The sequence below is a fragment of the Malus sylvestris genome, chromosome 6 (assembly GCF_916048215.2).
Source record: "Malus sylvestris chromosome 6, drMalSylv7.2, whole genome shotgun sequence".
Taxonomy (NCBI): Eukaryota; Viridiplantae; Streptophyta; class Magnoliopsida; order Rosales; family Rosaceae; genus Malus; species Malus sylvestris.
The window spans coordinates 27905642-27921097 of NC_062265.1; the positions used below are offsets into that span (position 1 = coordinate 27905642).

At 41.8% G+C, this 15456-nt stretch overlaps 1 protein-coding gene across 1 annotated transcript; it reads left to right on the plus strand.

Moving 5' to 3' along the window:
• The first annotated feature begins 1691 nt into the window (after window positions 1–1691).
• On the plus strand, window positions 1692–10039 carry LOC126625355 (4-coumarate--CoA ligase-like 9). The gene is given in 7 exon segments (XM_050294453.1): window positions 1692–2967; window positions 3324–3513; window positions 8718–8863; window positions 8986–8992; window positions 8995–9052; window positions 9377–9479; window positions 9694–10039. Coding segments are annotated over 7 exon segments (1665 nt in total). The 5' UTR covers window positions 1692–1932; the 3' UTR covers window positions 9820–10039.
• Window positions 10040–15456: the final 5417 nt, after the last annotated feature.

Genomic DNA, 15456 nt, shown 5'->3' on the forward strand with positions numbered 1-15456 from the left:
TGTGGAAGCAACCGGTGATATCTTAAGTCGGCATAGATAGCTCTGTCACCGTAGAGTCGGTCGGTCTCGCAGTATCTTCCGTTGGCATCAACAGCACTGCGGCGAGAACGGTCGATTGCCTATCCAAGTCTCGGTCGAGAAGGGTTTTCGAATCCTTGTTGGTCGAGGTCATCTCATTAGCCTTCTCGGCGAGGTGAGGTGTTACAGTTATTACATTCGGCACATTGTAAGCCGAATTCGGTTCGTGAACTTTGTAAGAAATAGCAGCCTTGTCTTCAGGCTCGAGAACCCAAGAGGCCGAGACGCGTTCCTTTCTCGGCCGCAATCGCAAGACGCAGAAGTCAGTAGCGCGACCCAACGCAGCATCATCAAATTTACTCCTCGGCCGAGCCTCGGCCGACGAGTTGGCACGCCCCGCAATCACCGAATGACGTAGTTAGCTTAGAATATATTCGGCCTGCGCGCCACGTAGGCTTTGTAATTTCTAGGGTCAACAATGACACATCATTTTGTTTTGCAAATTTATCAACAGATTTAGTCTCCCTAGCATTACCCTTTGTTTATATTTAGGGTAATGCTAAATAGACTAAGTGCTCGTTTGGATAGAGAAAATGTTTTTGGATTCCAAAAACACTTGAAGTGTTTTCTGCAAGAAGCACCAGTTATGTGCTTTTTCTATGAACTTTAAGTGTTTTTCCAGGATTTAATTGCATTTTTATTAAGAATTAGGTCCAAAAACATTTTCACTAAAAGTGCTTTCAATCATTTTAAAAGTACATCCAAACGAATTCTAAATTTGCTAAACTAAACGATATATAGAAGTTGATGATTGATTTATTAATTAAGCATTGACAAACATAATCATTCTTATTGATAATACATCATTTAATTTATAAATTTTACAAAAAAAAAAAATTTATGCACCCTAACATTTCTCTTATATTTATATGGCAACCCCAAAAGAGTCAACGTCGGGATTTAATTTCGCATAAAATCCACGTATGCTCCACATTTCCTTACCTGAATTATTTGCTTCCCCAAACTCAAACTTTTTACAACCACAAAAGCACCCAACTAGGAAAAGGCCAGGGTTCTGCTGTCCCCAATTTGATGTCTCATTTGTCTCTTTTTTAATTATTTGACACTTATCTATTAACGTAACACCAAACTTAACACTGTTAACTTTTCATAAATTAATTAAAAAACTAAAAAATAAAAACCATTACTGGATAACCACCGACTGCAACTACACAACCCATCGCCGCCAACCACTGCAACCACGCCATTGCCGTCATCGCTGCTCCTCACAATTGGCTAAGATTTCTTTCCTTTCCTCTCTCTTCAAATTCCCGGTGATCGATTCATCTCGTCAATACCTGTGAAGTGGGTATAGGAAATAACCAAAGAAAACCAATGGAGAGAGAGAAAGAGAATACTCACCTGATCTTGCCTCGCGGTTGGATCAGAGAAGGAAGGAGGGATGTAGCTTGCAACTTTTGACTTGCGGGAGAGGTTCGAATTTTGAAATTGAAGGGAAGTTTGAGACCCTGCAATTTGATGGATGCAGGATGATGAGGGTTAAGGGTTTCTTTGAAGGATTGCAGGGAGATTTGCAAAAACGATTGGGGGAGGCTGTTGGTAGGCGTATATGTCGTTTCGTTTTCTTTTCTTTTTTTTTCATTTTTCAATTTTAATTAAATTTTATGCAAAAGTAACGGTGTGAAGTTTCAACTTAAGCAAATGACATGTGTCACGAAACTAAAAATGAGACACAAATGAGACACATAATTGGGGAAAGCAAACCCATACCCAACCTAGGAAAAAGCCAAATCAAATACGTCTGTCTCTTTCGTCGCCTGTCCCTTCGTTTTCGTCTTCCAACTTACAAGCACTTACAACTTTCACGAAGCACGTCCAACTGAAGCTTCAACCATGGCGGACGAATCCACACCAAATCCCAAGAGCGGCTACTGCCTACAAACCAAGACCTTCCATACTCTCCGGCCTCCGGTCCCACTCCCGCCACTCTCCCAACCCCTCTCCCTCACCCAGTTCACCCTCTCCCTCCTCCAATCCTCTACGGCCTCGCCCACCACCTCCGTCCTCATCGACGCCGCCTCCGACCGCCATGTTTCCTACCAAACTTTCCTCGGCCAAATCCATTCCCTCACTCTCTCCCTCCAATCCCTTGCCCCCTCTCTCTCCAAAGGTCACGTGGCCTTCATTCTCTCCCCTCCTTCCCTCCACGTCCCCGTCCTCTATTTCTCTCTCCTCGCCTTAGGCGTCGTCGTTTCGCCAGCTAATCCTGTCGGGTCCGAGTCCGAGATCGCCCACCAGGTCCGGCTAACCCGACCAGTCATCGCCTTCGCCACGTCAGTAACCGCTCAGAAGCTCCCCAAGGGTAACGACAAAATCCGCAACGTTATACTCCTCGACTCGCCCGAATTCCTCTCCATGCTCGACCGGGTCGGTTCATCCGAAACACGACCAGACCTCCGGTTTACAGTCAACCAGACCGACCCGGCTACGATTCTCTTCTCCTCCGGCACCACCGGCCGAGTCAAAGGCGTTCTCTTATCTCACCGCAACTTCATCGCCGTCATAGCTGGGCTCCATGCCCTTCGCGAACCCGACCCGGACCTACCCAACGGCCAAGCGGTGTCGCTGTTCATGCTGCCTCTGTTCCACGTGTTCGGGTTCTTCATGGTGGTTCGGGCGGTGGCAATGGGTGAGACCTTGGTTTTGATGGAGAGGTTCGACTTCGAATCAATGCTGAGGGCCGTGGAGCGGCACAAAATCTCGTACATGCCGGTATCGCCGCCGCTGGTCGTTGCAATGGCGAAGTCGGAGCTGGTTAAGAAATACGATCTCAGCTCGCTTCGGCTTCTCCGCTGTGGCGGTGCGCCGCTGGGAAAGGACGTTGTTGACAGATTCCGTGAGAGATTTCCCACTGTTGAAATTGTACAGGTCAGAGAACTAACATTGTCGCATTAACTTCCTAATTTTAATTCTTGACCGTTGATTGATAGTTAAGTAAACGGCGCAAAACCTTGGCCGTTGGTATTTGTTTATCTTTTAACTTCCCGCGTTTTTTGAAAAATTATTTAACTTGTGCTCTAATTTTCTTTCCTAGCAAGAAAACTTGTACGTGAAATAAAAGTACACGTTTAATTAAAAAAGGCATATACAGTATATAATTCAAGTTCGAATCTTGCACTCAAGTTCAAATCTTTTTCGTTAAACTAGAGTAGCAGTTAGTAGGCACACGTTTAATACACGCATTGCTGTCGTCTGTCACTTGTTTGAATATTGTGGCTGTTTAGGGATATGGTTTGACGGAGACCGGAGCAGGGGCGACGAGGATGATAGACTCCGAAGAGACTAAGTCGCATGCTTCTGTGGGCCGCCTATCAGAAAATATGGAAGCCAAGATTGTCGACCCTGAAACAGGAGAGGCATTGCCTCCCGGCAAGAGGGGTGAGCTATGGCTGCGAGGTCCATCGGTCATGAAAGGTAATGAATGTTAGTGTTAAAACGAATTTTAACCTTCCCTGTGAGTTGTGACTCACAGGTAATATGGAATCAAAACTGTTTACACCAATGAAGAAGATGATGCAGTGAGAGAAAAAGATGAAGAATGCAGAGAATATGACAAAATGATTTCACTGTTTCATTCCACCGAGAATGAGTGAGAAAAGTCCCACTCTTCTTAATTGTTATTACAATTTAAAATTGGCAGTATTCAAATTACATCCAACCAGTCCTAGCCATACATCTTACATCCTATGAGATGAAGACACATATACACTTGCTTGTTTAAGACCTATGAGACTTAATAAGATAGCATACACACAATCTTAGCAATATGAGCTAGAAAACCAACTGCCACATCAAATCACAATTTACACACTAACAACCCCCTTTAAATTGTGGACTGATTTAACTCCAAGAAGTTCCCTCAAATAACTGAATTGTTCCCTTGCCAATGCCTTTGTAAAAATATCAGCAATTTGTTCTTTCATAGGACAGTGCAACAGCTCAATTACTCATTGTTGCAGTGCTTCCTTTATGAAATGGCATCTCCTGTTGATATGCTTGATCTTCTGATGAAAGATAGGGTTTTTAGTGATAGCTATGACTGAGGTATTGTCACAATTCATTGGTGTTGCAACTGTTTGCATTTCACCAAAGTCCTCCAAAACAAATCTCAACCAAGTAGCCTGTGCAGTTGCTTCAGATGCACTAATGTACTCTGCTTCAGCTGTGGATAATGCAACACATTGTTGCTTGACTGAAGACCAAGAGAAAATTACATTGCCAAACGTAAAGGCATACCCAGATGTACTTTTCATATCATCTTCAGAACCGCTCCAGTCACTGTCACAAAATCCCACTAAGATTGCCCCTTCACCTTTCTTGTATTCCAAGCCAAAATCAAGAGTTCCTCGAACATATCTTAGCACTCTCTTTGTTGTCCCAAAGTGCTTGTTGGTTGGACAATGCATAAACCGAGATAGCAGACATGCAACATACATTATATCAGGTCTAGTTGCTGTGAGATACAGCAAACTGCCTACAATTTGTCTATATTGAGCTTCATCTGCAGTCCCACTTCCATCTTCTTTTCTCAATTTATCACCTGAAACCAATGGAGTACTCACTGACTTACAATCTTGAAGTTCAAATTTCTTCAGTAGGGAGGAAGCATACTTTCTCTGATTAATGAAAATATACTCCTCAGTTTGCATTACTCACATGCCAAGAAAGTGATGTAAGAGTCCAAGATCAGTCATCTCATATTTGAGCATCATATCAGATTTAAAAGCATCCATCAATTCCTGACAACTTCCAGTGTATATTATATCATCAACATAAATGGATACTATAATCATTTCTGAATCTTTCCTCCACTTGGTATACAAAGTTGCTTCGCTGGTGCTTTTCTTAAACCCACAGAGTGTAAGATATGAGTTTATTTCACCATACCAGGCCCTTGGTGCTTGCTTCAGACCATACAGTGCTTTATGTAACCTGTAGACCTTATCTTCATCTCCCTGTACAATAAACCCATCTGGCTGATCGGCATACACTTCCTCTTCTAGCACACCATTCAAGAATGCCGACTTTACATCCAATTGAAACAGCTTCCATTTATTCTTTGCTGCCAGTGCAATTAATGTTCTGATTGTATCCAACCTTGCAACAGGTGCAAAAGTTTCATTATAATCAATTCATGGCTTTTGTGCATAGCCTTTTGCAACAAGCCTAGCCTTGTTCTTTTGAACTGATCCATCCAGATTCAATTTAGTTTTGTACACCCATTTCACACCAATCACAGGTTTATCAGATGGTCTTTTCACTAATTCCCAAGTCTTATTTTTCTCAATCATGCTCATTTCATCTTCCATGGCTTTCTTCCATGCTTCATCATGTGCAGCTTCATAATAGGATTTTGGTTCAACAATACACACATGACATCTTTCATAGATTTCACTCAAATTTCTATATCTTAGAGGAGTATGATCAACCTGAGGTGTAGAAATTGAGTCACTAGCACTTCCAGACTCAATGAATGGAGAATCTGTAATTTGAGTCTGAGAAGCTTCAGTAACAACTTGTTCCATGAAATCATAATTCTCATCAGCTTCTTTCATCTCTAGAGATTCACTTGCAGCAAATGGAATGTACACTTCTTTGATTTTTTGTTTATCCCAATCCCATTTACCATTCTCATCAAAAATAACATCTCTTGAAAGAATTACTTTTTGAGTTTCAGGATTAAGTAATCTGTACCCCTTTTCACAAGTGCCATATCCAATAAAAATACCAATGACACTTGTTTCATCCAACTTATGTCTCAGATTTCCTGGAATAAGAGAATAACCTAATGAGCCAAACACTCTCAAGTGTTTAATTCCAGGTTTTCTTCCACTGAATTTCTCAAAAGGTGTCACATTTTCCAATGCTTTTGTAGGACATCTGTTGAGCAAATAGACAGATGTAACCACAGCTTCATCCCAAAGACTATAAGGAAGACCTTTCTCATGAAGCATACACTTTGCCATCTCCACTATAGTTCTGTTTTTCCTCTCTGCAACTCCATTCTGTTGTGGAGAGTATGCAACAGTAAGCTGCCTTTCCAAACCCAAAGCTTCACAAAACTGTTCAAACTCATTTGAGATGAATTCTCCTCCTCTATCTGTTCTCAATTTCTTCACAGAAAAAAACCACTTTGAAGTTCCACCATCGCTTTGAATTTCTTGAATACATGAAAGACATCTGACTTGTGTCTCAAGAGATATATCCAGCACATCCGTGAATAATCATCAATGAATGTAACAAAGTATCTGTTTCCACTCATGGTTGGTGTTTACATAGGACCACACACATCTGAGTGTATGAGTTCCAATGGCATTCTTGCTCTCCAAACTGACTCCTTTGGAAATGACACTCTATGATTCTTACCAAATGCACATCCCTGACATACACCTTCACTGTCATGCATTTCAGGTAACCCAAGAACCATATCATGCTCCTGCAATTGTTGCAGACTCCTATAATTCAGGTGACCAAACCGTTTATGCCACATTGTACTACTCTGATGCACATTGGTTTTCAGTACCAAGTGATCGTTTGATTTGAACACAAGTGGAAAGCATTTGTTTCCCTTTTGCTTCACACTAACCACTAAATTTGTCAGAGTTCTGTCATAAAAAATATCCACCTTATAATCACCAAATACCAGAAAATACCCATGTTCAGTCATCTGCCCAACACTGAGTAGATTCTCTGCAATTCCAGGTACCAACATAACTTCTCTTATGTACCTTTTCCCTTTATTAGTGTCAATGACTAAGGTTCCTTTTCCTTTCACATCAACAAGAACCCCTGTGACAACTTGCACTTTTGCCTTAATACTTCTATCAATTTCCACAAGTAACTCCTCTCTGGAAGTCATATGGTTACTGCACGCACTGTCTATATACTAGGCATCACTCACAGCCTTCACTTCAATTGATTGCTTAACCATAAACAGATTTCCAGGTTCTCCCATCTTATTTGCAAAGTTCTTTTGTTCTACCACTTTGTTTGCAAAATTTCCTTGCTGGACATTCTTGTTGAGATTACAAACTCTAGCAATATGACAAAGTTTCCCACACTTGTGACATTTAATCTTCCTTTTTAACCAGCATTCTCCATAATGAAGTTTATCACAATATTTACAAGCACCTCCAGAGTTACCAGAGTTATTTGCTTCATTCCTGACACCCGGAGTGAACCTGTTAGTCCACTGCTTCCCTTTGAACTTGAAATTCTTCTGAGATTTCGATCCACCAGTCTTGGTAAACTGATTACCAACTTTACTGTTCTTAGATGAAATATCTAAGCTAGAAAATGCACGTTCAGTGCTATTCTCTTCATGCCTATTTAATCTCTGTTCATACCCTTTCAGGATGGCAACCACATCTTGTGCATCAATTACATCAATATCTCTAGTATTTTCAATAACAGAAGCAATACTATCATATGATTTAGGTAAACTGATCAACAACTTTTGCACAATTCTTTGATTACTAAGATCTTCACCATAACTTTTCATCTGATTTATCAAATCAAACAACCTAGCTAAATATGCAGCTAGAGATTCACTTTCACCCATACGAGTATATTCAAAATCACGACGAAGACCTTGTAATTTCACAGATCGAACATGTTTATCTCCTACGAACTCTTGCTTCAGAATATCCCAAGCTGCCTTCGCAGTTTCTAGAGTTGCAATATGGGGAAAATTTTGATCCGACACTGCTCCTTGAATGATTCCAAGAGCCCTCGCATCCTTGACCAAATTCTCACGATGCAATTTCATCTCCGCCTCTGCTATCTCACCCTCCGCCATCGTTGGAGGTAGAAAACCCATCTCAACAATGCTCCACAGCTCGTGAGATCAGAAAATTGTTTTCATTCGAATTTGCCAGAAATCGAAATTCTCTTCGTTGAATATCGGAGCACGAAGCTCTCCTCCACCAGATCCAGCCGTGTTAGACTAAGATCTCACTTCTCACTCTCACTGACTTTCTCTGCAACGAAATGTTGCTAGAGTAAACCCTCACAAAATCTACGCCCAGAAAATCAGACCCAACAAGGCTCTGAGGCCATGTTAGTGTTAAAACGAATTTTAACCTTCCCTGTGAGCTGTGACTCACAGGTAATATGGAATCAAAACTGTTTACAGCAATGAAGAAGATGATGCAGTGAGAGAAAAATATGAAGAATGCAGAGAATATGACTCTGCAAAATGATTTCACTGTTTCATTCCACCGAGAATGAGTGAGAAAAGTCTCACTCCTCTTAATTGCTATTACAATTTAAACTTGGCAGTATTCAAATTACATCCAACAAATCCTAGCCATCCATCTTACATCCTATGAGATGAAGACACATATACACTTGCTTGTTTAAGACCTATGAGACTTAATAAGACAACATACACACAATCCTAGCAATATGAGCTAGAAAACCAACTGCCACATCATATCACAATTTACACACTAACAATGAACACTTGCCATGTCTCAGTTATCCCACATTGCAAATGTAAAACGTGGTAAGATGATTGTAAGTTTTTCGGCACCCTGTTCTTACAGTTTAATTTTGCAGTGATGACAATGTAGTTCCATATCCAAATGACCTTTTCGAAACCTTTATAACATTTACAGGTTATGTAGGAGATGAGAAGGCAACTGCTGAGACCTTGGACAAAGACGGGTGGTTGAAGACTGGTGATCTTTGTTATTTCGATGACGAGGGGTTCCTCTACATTGTCGACAGGTTGAAGGAGTTGATAAAGTACAAGGCATATCAGGTGACTGAAACTGAGACCCTTTGAAAGTTCACTCATAACAAAGATCACTGTAAAAGTCATTTGAACAATCCCTTTAAGTAATGTGTTATTTTCGGTGTCTCTAATTCTGGAACAAATTGCAGGTACCTCCAGTGAGTTGAAACATATACTTCTATCCCATCCTGACATTGCCGATGCTGCTGTGATTCCGTATGTATCTTTTGTGCTATGTCATTCTAAGAAGTTTAGATTTATTTGTAGACAATAAATTGGTGCATTTAAGGGGAAAAAAAGGTATAGAGAAAATTTTCCGTTTAAACTGATATTTTGCTGATAAGATGGCCTTTACGAAATCTTGTTTTATGCCGTCCCACCCTCATCCCAGAAGGCTAAAAGAAAACGAGTGGCATGTGTTCGCGCAGATAGTCGAAAGATCACAGTTTCTGGAATAATCTACTGGTTTTTCTTTTTGTGTATTTTTTTTCCTCAAGGTTTACAAGTTCTTTGTTCTTCCCATTTGGGTTCGTAAAACAGGTATCCGGATGAAGATGCAGGGGAGATTCCCATGGCCTATGTGGTTAGAAAGCCTGGAAGCAACATCACCGAAGTTCTAGTTATGGATTTCGTTGCAAAACAAGTAAGCTCCTGAATGGAAAATCTGTAACTGAATGTGCATACAAGTTTTCTTCACAGCTTTCGAATTAAAATTGCTCATATACGTAGCTTTACATACATATTTACGGAAAAAGAGAACAATTCTCATCACGAATATTAGGGTTCAACTGCAGATTTGAGGAGCAGCTTTGTATGTTATAGGCTTTCACATTGGTGTTGGTGCGTTCTTATTGCAGGTTTCACCGTACAAGAAGATACGGCGGGTAGCGTTTATCAACTCCATTCCAAAATCTCCAGCAGGGAAGATCTTGAGGAGGGAGCTAGTCAATCATGCTTTATCTAGTAGTTCATCTAAATTATGATTCGTTCGTCCAAAGCAAAGGAAGAACAAAGCCTTCTCAGCATCACATTCCGTCCGGCGTTCATCATATCAGCTCATTCATGCTCATTAGCATGTATGCAATCTTTGAATTTTCCGGTGGTGAGGATCGGATCATAGTTGGGTGCCCACTTTGTTTGGGTTTACTTGTATATGTACACCATTTTTCTGTGATATTTTGAAACCCTAAACCCTTCAAGACCTCTTTTTGTTTCTTCGTACTGTTGTGTACCGTGCCATATAAGTTGCTTCCCATCTCATGGCCTTCATACAACAATTTTATTGTATGGGCCCTATCTCTATTATTTATCGCTCTTAGAGAAGCAATTTGGACACTTCCAACCGTTTGTGCGCACTCGAGTTTAAAGACTTCCAACCGTTTGTGCACGCTTGCAATACTTGGGTTAGTAGACCGCGCACTTGTGAGTGTGACGTTTCAAACGTTGATTCAACTAGCCCTAGCAAAACCCATGACATGTTCGTACACCACTTAACAATTGCAAACGCAACATGATCAATATTGGGCCCATAAATACCAATTTACTTGTTCGCTAATCTCAATTACTTTAGACACTTAGTATTATGGTATAGTCGTATTTTTTTCACTAAAACGAATTTGAACCACATTAATGTTAACTCATTGTGAGGCTATGCCCACTCTTTTCTCCTATAAATAATATCGTTTGTTTAAATAAATAAAAAATTGTCAACAACTTTAGAAATTGTTTCCCATCGTTAAGAAAAAGCAATGGCAAGGTTCGATTGTAAAAATGATAATATGACCAGCACTGCAACCACTTGAACCCAATCCTGAATCCGCCGGCAGCGTTCGCTCTTCATTGTTGGCTAACACTGGAGGAAAGTGATAGAGGCCAAAAGTACCTCTCCTATATTTTGCACATTAATATATAGTGGCGGAACCACGTAGAGGCCAGCATAAACCCGGACCTATCCTGGAATTTCACCCTTTTATATGTACTATGTGCAAATTTTCACAACATTGAGCATGTGGCTCATTAGTTATTGTGAGAGAATGATATATTATTGATTACATTCAAGAGGCAAAAACTACCAACTTATAGTTACAAGAATGTCTAAATATGGTTCCTACAATCAAGCTAAAACATTCACAAATAAGGAAAGGAATTATTTACAATATAAACAAAGTCAACATTCCATTCTAAGCTCGATCTTCTTCAACACTCCCCCTCAAGTTGGAGTGTATGTTTATGACACCCAACTTGCTAAGTAGCACTTCAAACTGTGTTGAGCTTAATGGCTTAGTGAACAAGTCTGCCGGCTGATTTGTGGTTCGAATGTGAGCTGTCCGAATCGTCCCTTCTTGTATTTTCTCTCGAACCAGATGGCAATCTATCTCTATGTGTTTGGTTCTCTCATGAAACACCGGATTCGATGCTATGTGTATAGCCGCCTGATTGTCACAAAACAAGGCTACTGGCTGTGTGTGATCAATTCCCAAATCCTTCAAAATGTTCTTCAACCATGTAACTTCGCATCAAGTGGTAGCCATGGAACGATACTCGGCCTCCGCACTCGAACGTGATATCGTTGTTTGTTTCTTAATCTTCCAAGAGACCGGTGTTTGCCCAAGTAAGATGCAGTATCTCGTGATTGATCTCCTTGTGTCTTTACAACGTGCCCAATCGGCATCACATAATGCTCGCAATTGGAGTGACCCTGTAGATATCAGTAGGATGCCTTGACCCGGTGTTCGCTTAATGTACTTAAGCACTTTGTGGGCTACCTCCAGATGCGGTTGTCGTGGCTTGTCCATGAACTGGCTCAGTATATGTACAGCATAAGTCAGGTCTGGCCTAGTTATGGTCAAATATATTAATCTCCCAACCATTCTTCTGTATGTCGAAGCATTATCTAACAGTTTTCCATCGAGCTGTGTAAGGGACAAATTCTGTTCCACAAGGAATCGAGAAGGTTTGACACCCAAAAAGCCTGCATCATCTAAGATTTCCAAGGCATACTTACGTTGCGACAAACTAATTCCATGTCGTGACCTGGCAACTTCGATGCCGAGGAAATATTTCAACTGCCTTAAATCCTTGAGTTTGAATCGGTTAGCCAAGAATAACTTTGTGTTCTCTATATCCTCCAAATTGTTCCTTGCCAGTATGACATCATCAACATATACAAGCAACACTAGGAAGTTGCCTTGACGATGTCGGATGAAAAGAGAATAGTCAGATTGTGACTGTTGAAATCCCGCGGCTTTGAGGGCAGTGGACAGCTTGATAAACCACTGCCTAGATGCCTGTTTTAATCCGTACAATGACTTGTGCAATTGACGGACCTGATGCTCCCCCTTTCCTTCGAAACCAGGAGGCAAAGACATAAAGACCTCCTCATCAAGGTCGCCATTCATGAAAGCATTGTTCATATCAATTGGTGGAGATGCCAGCCACGCAGAAAAGCCACACTAAGAAGGACACAGACTGTCACCATTTTTGCAACTGGTGCAAAGGTTTCCCGGTAATCGACACCTTCGACCTGACTGTAGCCCTTGGCCGCTGGCTTTGTAGCGTTCAACCGTTCCATCAGCCTTCAATTTCACCTTATACACCCACTTACAACCGATCGACCGTTTATGAGGGGGCAACGGCACCAAGCTCCAAGTCTCATTAGCTTGCAAGGCAGCAATTTCAATTTGCATGGCGGCACGCCATTGTGGTATTTGGACTGCCTGAGAGAAACTCGTGGGTTCTTTAAGAAGGGTAAGTTGAGCAAGATACGTTTTGTGAGAGTGAGAAAGGTGAGCATAAGACAAGAACTGAGAGAGCGGGTGAGTCGTACCTGAACGAGTGACCAGGTTCGAAGACGATGATGGAACGGGTCGGGAAGGGAGGCTAGTCTCGAGTTGAAAGTCCTACAAATAGGCAGGCGGTCGGGTGGAGCGACCACTACGGCGCAGAGATGGGCTGGTAAGCGTGGGCGACGGGGGTGGGGAAAGGAGAGGTGTCGGTGGAGAGTGAAAGGGGATCGAGGAAGAAAATGGCAGATCGGTGATGGATAGAGAAGACAGAGTTGTGGGTTCTGCAGCGGGTGGGTTAAGGGAAGCGGGATCAGGTGGGCCGGGGGTTGGGGTTGGCCCATCAAGGGGTGTAGGCAGATGGGCGGCGAAAAGGGAGTCCAAATCAGAGGTTAAAAATGGGTCAGGGTTAAGGGAAGAAATGTTAAGAATGTGGGGATGTGGTGACGCAGCGGAATGGTGGGAAAGGAGAAAAGGGAACACATCCTCAAAGAAACTCACATCACGAGAAATGAGGACCTTTTGTTGACTAAGATCAAAAACCCGATAGCCTTTCTAACCATAAGGATAGCCCAAAAAAATACACCGAGATGCTCGTGGATCAAATTTTGAACGAGGTTGGGCATGGATAGAAGTAAAACATAAACAACCAAAAACACGTAAATGGGAATAACTGGGAGATTTGTTAAACAATTTTTCATACGGGGTTTTGCCATCGAGAAAAGGAGTAGGTGTACGATTGATGAGATATGAGGATGTGAGAATAGCATCCCCCCAAAAATGAGTTGGAAGCCCGGCCTGAATGAGCAAGGCACGTGCCATATTTAACAAGTGTCTATGTTTTCTTTCAGCAACCCCATTTTGTTGTGGTGTGTTGATACAACTAGTTTGATGCATGATACCATTATCTGCATAGAAACTGTCAATTTTGAATTCAGGGCCATTATCACTACGGATGATTTTAATTTTGGAATCAAATTAAGTGGCAACCATATTGATGAAATTAACTAGAAGAGGCCGAGCATCAGACTTGTGTTTCATAAGGTAAATCCATGTGCATCTAATGTAATCATCAACAATGGTAAGAAAATACTTTGCACTCGAAGTGGAAGCAATTTTATAACCACCCCATATGTCTATATGAATTAAATCAAAACTAGAATGAGTAGTAATTGAACTGGAAGAAAAAGGAAGTTTGGTTTGTTTAGCCAAGGGGCAAATTGCGCACTTGTCGATATCACAAGATGCATGTTTAAATTTAGCACAAGAAAATAATGGAAGAACTCTAGTAGAAGGGTGGCTAAGACGTTGGTGCCAAAGGATGAGATGGGTTTGGTGTGCCTGATTGCATGTTCCTTTCTTCGTATGATCGAGATAGTAAAGGCCCTCCCATTCAATTCTCGTCCCAATCATCTTCCTCGAACGTAGGTCATGTATGATACAAAATTGGTTCAAAAAAATGGTAATACAAGATGAATTGGCTAACTTGCTAATTGAAATTCAATTCAACTTGAAGTATGGGACACATAAAACGTTCTCAAGAATCAAATTGGGGGACAAGACAACTTTGCCAATGTGAGTCACTTATGCTACGGATCCATTCGGCAATTCGACTGTGTGATTAGTAATGGGCCTTGAGGTGGAGAACATGTTGGGATCATAAATCATATGATCCGTGCAGCCACTGTCTAAAATCCAAGTGCTTTGTTTGCCATGAGAGTTGAGTGAAAAAGCTTTACCTGAGAGTTCTGCATGGGTTGCAGGATTACTAACATGATTGGCAGATGAAGATTTGTTTTGCAGCACACTCAAAATTTGTTTGCACTCTTCAGCAGTAAACAGGAATTTCATCTCCTTCCTTTATGTCAAACACGTCGCTGCTTGGTTCCCTTTGGAAATCACTGCCTCAAAGTCAGCCTCAGTCGCTGCCTTCTTCTTGCGGCAGTATTCTGTCGTGTGACCTTTCCAGCCGCAAAATGCACATTTGAGGTGTGCACGGCAATTCTTGGCAGTGTGGTTTGTTTTGTTACACTTGGTGCACTTCAACTCACTTTTTTCTCCTTTGGATTCACGGTTGGCATTCTTCACGGCAAACACAGCCGCATCCGGTTGTGTCAAAGCTTTTCCTGCTGTTACTTCTGATTGCTTCTCATGCCGCAGAACAAGGGAGTACGCCTTGTTCACTGTGGGTAAAGGATCTTGCAGCAAGGTGTTGCTGCGAACACTTGCATATGAGTCATTGAGGCCCATAAGGAACTTCATAGTATTCTGTGTGTCCAAATATGCAGCCACTTCCTTGACTGAGCCACAGGTGCAGATCGAGAAAGTGCATAAAGCATCACGGGCATCCCAGAGTCCCTTCAACTTCGTGAAGTAAGATCCCACAGACATACCTCCTTGCACACAATCATGAATCTCGTTCTCGATGTTGAACAATTGAACCACGTTCACATGCGAGAATCGCTCCTGCAATTCCGGCCACATCTGCCTGGCGTTTTTGTAATTTATCACGCTGCTAGCGATGTCTTTCGACATCGACCCTAGCAGCCAAGTCTAGACCAGATTATTGCAGCGATTCCACTGCTGCCATTCATTGAGATTCTATCCACTCGGCTCTTCGATCGAACCGTCTACAAGTCCGATTTTGTTCTTGACCATTAAGGCCATAGTCATGGATTGTTTCCATGTGCTGTAATTATCTTCGAGCAAAGGCTGCAGCACAAGAATAGCACTGGGTTGGTCTGAATGATGTAGATATAGTTGATGATTGGGATTATCCCACTGGGTTCCTGAGGCCGTGCCTGATGGTTTGTCTTCTGCCATGGAGGTCGGCTAGGG